Source organism: Ziziphus jujuba, chromosome 2 (assembly GCF_031755915.1).
Source record: "Ziziphus jujuba cultivar Dongzao chromosome 2, ASM3175591v1".
In the NCBI taxonomy this organism is placed as follows: Eukaryota; Viridiplantae; Streptophyta; class Magnoliopsida; order Rosales; family Rhamnaceae; genus Ziziphus; species Ziziphus jujuba.
Genome location: NC_083380.1, coordinates 19,144,459 through 19,149,019, shown reverse-complemented (window position 1 = coordinate 19,149,019; position 4,561 = coordinate 19,144,459). Strand labels below are relative to the sequence as shown.

The 4,561-nt window shown below is 31.9% G+C and overlaps 1 protein-coding gene across 1 annotated transcript; it reads left to right on the top strand.

Annotated features, from left to right (window-relative positions):
• The first annotated feature begins 780 nt into the window (after positions 1–780).
• LOC107418964 (tetraspanin-11) lies at positions 781–2,008 on the top strand. The gene is made up of 2 exons (XM_016027671.4): positions 781–1,404; positions 1,569–2,008. Exons 1-2 carry the CDS (start codon positions 898–900, stop codon positions 1,878–1,880), a joined length of 819 nt encoding a protein of 272 aa, XP_015883157.2. The 5' UTR covers positions 781–897; the 3' UTR covers positions 1,881–2,008.
• The last annotated feature ends 2,553 nt before the right edge of the window (positions 2,009–4,561 follow it).

Below are 4,561 nucleotides of genomic sequence, written 5' to 3'. Positions count from 1 at the left end.
GCAATTGACACATGGCAAATAATAATATTAACCCCCATATTCTCTTTCTTAAAAATGCTCCTAGCTTTATAAATATATATATATATATATATCCCTTAGCTTTAATTTTCATAATATAGTGTTTTTTTTTTTTTTCCAATGGACTAAATGTATAATTCTAATTTCAAATCCAATTAATTAAAAAATAATATGCAATAAATGACATACGGTCAATTCTAAACCCCCATATTCTCATTTTTAAAAGTATCCCTAAGCTTTAGTTTTCACAATACAGACATTGTTTTTCAATGGACCAAATCATATAATTTTATATACTTTTTTTTAGTCTATGAGAAAAGTATATAATAAAATAATAAAAATAATAAAGGGATAAGTAGACCAAATCCAACAACTATGCTTGATGGATTCGTTCGATAAAACTGTCCCTACGAAACACACAAGGCGTTCCACTACAGTACGTGTGCATGACTCCGCCTACGCTCCCACGTCAAATTCCACCTTATCCAGGGACATTTCAGGCACTTCACACCCATACAACGGTCAATTGCTTACGTGTCCACAGAATTCTCCGCCACTTGACAATCCAATCGTCAAAACGGTCAAACCGACCCGAACGCAACGAAACACAAAACCGCTTTGAAATCCCACTTCCGTAAATGAAATCCAAAACCGAGGAGGAATTTGAACACATTTAAAACACTAAAAAGCAACCGTTTTGCTTGGAAATAAACTTCTATAAAACAGTTACATCCACGACGAGAGACCTCCCGCCATCCTTCTCTCTGCAAAAGAAAAATAAATATATAAATAAACCACAAAATCTAGTTTTCTTCCTTTTCCAATTCCAAGAGAAAAAATCACTGAAAAAATCTCTCAGCAATTCCAAAATCGTTCTCGATGTTTCCTCGTATAAGCAACTCCGTAGTCGGGCTCCTGAACAGTATCACTCTCCTCGCCGGTCTCGCAGCGATCGCATTCTCTCTCTACCTCCGAATCCATGGCGGAACTGACTGTCAGAGAGCGATCCAGAACCCGCTTCTCATCATCGGAATCTTCTTCGCCGTCGTCTCGCTGTTGGGAATTATCGGTTCTTGTTGCAGAATCAATGCCATACTTTACATCTACTTGACCGTCTTGTTCCTTCTCATCCTTGGCCTCATCGCCTTCACGCTTTTCGCTTTGATGGTTACCAACAAAGGCATTGGTCAGGCGGTTTCCGGTCGAGGTTATAAGGAGTATAAACTAGGCGATTTCTCTCACTGGTTGCAGCATTACGTGGTCAATAACAAGAATTGGGATGAGATCCAGAGTTGCCTCATTGATGCCCAAGTTTGCCGGAGTCTCGGCAATGATGTTCATCAAACTCAATCTGATTTCTACAAGAAGAACTTGTCCCCAATACAGGTATGTATATTTATATATATATATATATATATTCTCTACGTTTTATTTTATTTTTTAGTTTTTTTAACAAATTTTGTCATCTCGTAATTACATGTAATCAATCGCCAATACCATAATAATGCACCATTGAAAATTAACCGTTTCTTTTGTTTGTGATTATGCAGTCGGGTTGTTGCAAGCCGCCGTCGTATTGCGGATTCGTGTACAAGAACGCAACGTTCTGGGAAGTGCCGAAATCGGGGCCAGCGGTGAAGGACAGTGACTGCACAACATGGAGCAATGAGCAGGAGAAGTTGTGCTACAATTGCAAGTCATGCAAGGCAGGGATGCTTTCCAATATTCGGAGAGAATGGAGGCATTTTGCCATTTTCAATTGCTGTGTGATCGTTCTTATTACCATTATCTACTGTGTTGGATGCTGTGCTACCAGCAACAACAGAAGATCCAAGTATGATAACTATGGAGGCCGTCCTTAGAGCCCTTTATTACTTTTCCTCTTCGTATTTTTAAGGAATTTGATTATTTTAGGGTTTTTAGAGTTTTAATTCCAATTTGGAGTTGTTTATATTAATTTTATTCTTTTATTTGTTAATACATATCTGAATTAATTAATTAATTAATACAATGCTTTGGTTTTTCTATGGACGTTGTTTATTTCTATATGAATTTTTTTGGGGGATAAAGCCAACATTTCGCAATTTAAATAAGTTCTTTTTTTTTTTTCTTTCTTTTGTTTTTAGATCAGAACACCTGTAAGTTTGTATCAAATTTCTTATTTACTCGAATCCATATACATAGATATAAGTGTTCAACCATTAAAATTATCCATCTTATCATTTAAATATATAAGAATTTTAATAACCATTTCAAGAAATTATGTGAACAATTCAAAAATTATTGTTTCTTTCCAAAAAAAAAAAAAAAAGTTGGATTGGAACATTTACAGTTTTCTTTTGGTGCAAAAATTTTCTAGTATTTCCAATTTGTTTTTAAGGAATATATAAACGCAAATAAAATCGAGAAGTTATAGCAAATCAGCTAACATCATTGGAATATTTATATTCATACAATTTGCTTCAGGACAAAGAATAATGAAGATATAGAAAAGCAAAACCGCAAAATATTATATGGTTTGGATAATTAAAATCCAGAAATTGGAAATGTAAAGAAGCTGCACAGTTTGAAGATTTAACTATATATAATGTTCTAGGTAATTGTGTGAATTTTCACAATCATGCAACTTATATACCTGTGGGTAAATTTGTTAGTGACAAAAGGAACAAAAACAAAATAGAAAATATCATAAAAGTTTCCATACTACATTTCTGAAACTGGCAGTGCAAAATAGGAGCACACGTGCTTTGAAGATGTAAGTTAATTTTTTTGAGAACGATGTAAGTTTAACTTAATAAAAGATTTATTGCATTTTAATAATTTTTAATTTTGACAAATTATATTTTTGGATCTATGCAATTTAAGCTTTTTAATTTTTATTTAGTGTGATTTAAATCCTTTATTTTTGAAAATTTCCATTTTAATTCCTCAAATTTTTATATGTCATTAGCAATAAATAAATAAATAAATAAAATAACGGATAGATCAAGATATAACAAATTAAAATATGAAAATCTAAACTTCAACATGCAACTTCCTCAATCTAGAAGGTTTTATATGCAAAACTAGTAAGACTAGTCATATTTTTAAGAATTTGTTTACTTCTAGTAAAAAAGAAAAAAGAAACGTACGGCCAACGATAAAAAAAGTTAAAAAAAAAATAAAAATAAAAAAGGAAAAGATTGAGATAAGTGCAGGTATGCTAATCCTAATAACATAAAAATAAAAAAGTGCAGACGTTAACTGCTTTTTATTATTATTATTATTATTTTTTTCGTAAACAAGTTACTGCATTTTTTTTTTTTTTTTTGGGAATAAAAGTTACTGCATGTTATAACTAGTTTTTTTTTTCTTTTTTTTTTTTTAAAATAATGATATTAAAACCAATTTGGGATTGATTCTTACTCTCATAGGTTTAACGATAAGGGCCAATTTGGGATTGATTAGGCTCCTAAAATCGATCAATTGTATCGAGGTGTAAATGTTTGGTAAAACTAATTTTATTTTTATTACTTTTATTTTCTTTCTCCATTTTATCTCAAATAATTTTGGCAATGACAACTACAAAATCTGATTTTATGTTTATTACTTTAATTTTCTTTCTCCTTTTTCTTCACTCCAACGACTTTTTCGCTCTCCTTTCACACTCTTTCTCAGGCACCCCTCACCACAAGCAGTTATGCACCTTTGGTGATCATAATTTTTCCTTCATTTTCTCTTTTCATCCGTTCCTGCCACATTGATTGATTAACGGCTAGGCATTTTGCACTAGATATAGAGATTGAGGACAAAATATTTGATTGATTAGGGACTAGGTATTTTGCACATATATAGAGATTAGGGATTATGTATAATTCGGCATTTTTAAATGTTTATAAAAGGATGTTAGGGATTAGGAACTATTGATGCCCCAACCCTTACCATCCATATAAGATAATATTATCATACATTGATGCCATCCTAATCATATTTATGCATATGACACGTGTTAATATTGCTTTTTTTTTTTTTTTTGGGATAAGGGTATTGCCTTGTTAATTCACATCCTATTAAACAGGTATCTCGCAATTTAAACTATGTCGACTCAAACAATAAATAAATAACAATTTAGACTATGTCAAATTATTTTTTCTACCATAACGTTAAGGTGTAGCTGTTAAGGTGTAACTAGACCTGACGAAGTGGGTTAGCCTCAGTGGTTGAGCATCCCTATTTGTACCTATGAGAGCATGAGTTCGAGTCATATGGGAGGTAGGAGATTTTGGATAGTTTGTAATTTAGGTAATTTTTTCAAAAAAAAAAAAAAAGGTGTAACTAGACCTGGTAAAGTTCAACCAATCCGTTAACATGACAAAAACTAGTTCACATTTTTAAGCATTTGAGTTTAGGTGCAACAAGTCAACCCGATAAGACTCATAACATAACAGGTTGTTAATGGATTAACCCACAAAAATCCATTTCAACCAGCTAGTAAAAGAGTTTTTAATTAATTTTGTAAAATATAATTGGATATATATGTATACATATATATATATATATTTTT

Excerpts from the sequence above, each read along its gene's own strand:
- LOC107418964 (XM_016027671.4), top strand. The coding sequence starts at position 898 with ATGTTTCCTCGTATAAGCAACTCCGTAGTCGGGCTCCTGAACAGTATC. Across the intron at positions 1,405-1,568 it reads AGAACTTGTCCCCAATACAG|TCGGGTTGTTGCAAGCCGCC; the intron begins GTATGTATATTT and ends GTGATTATGCAG.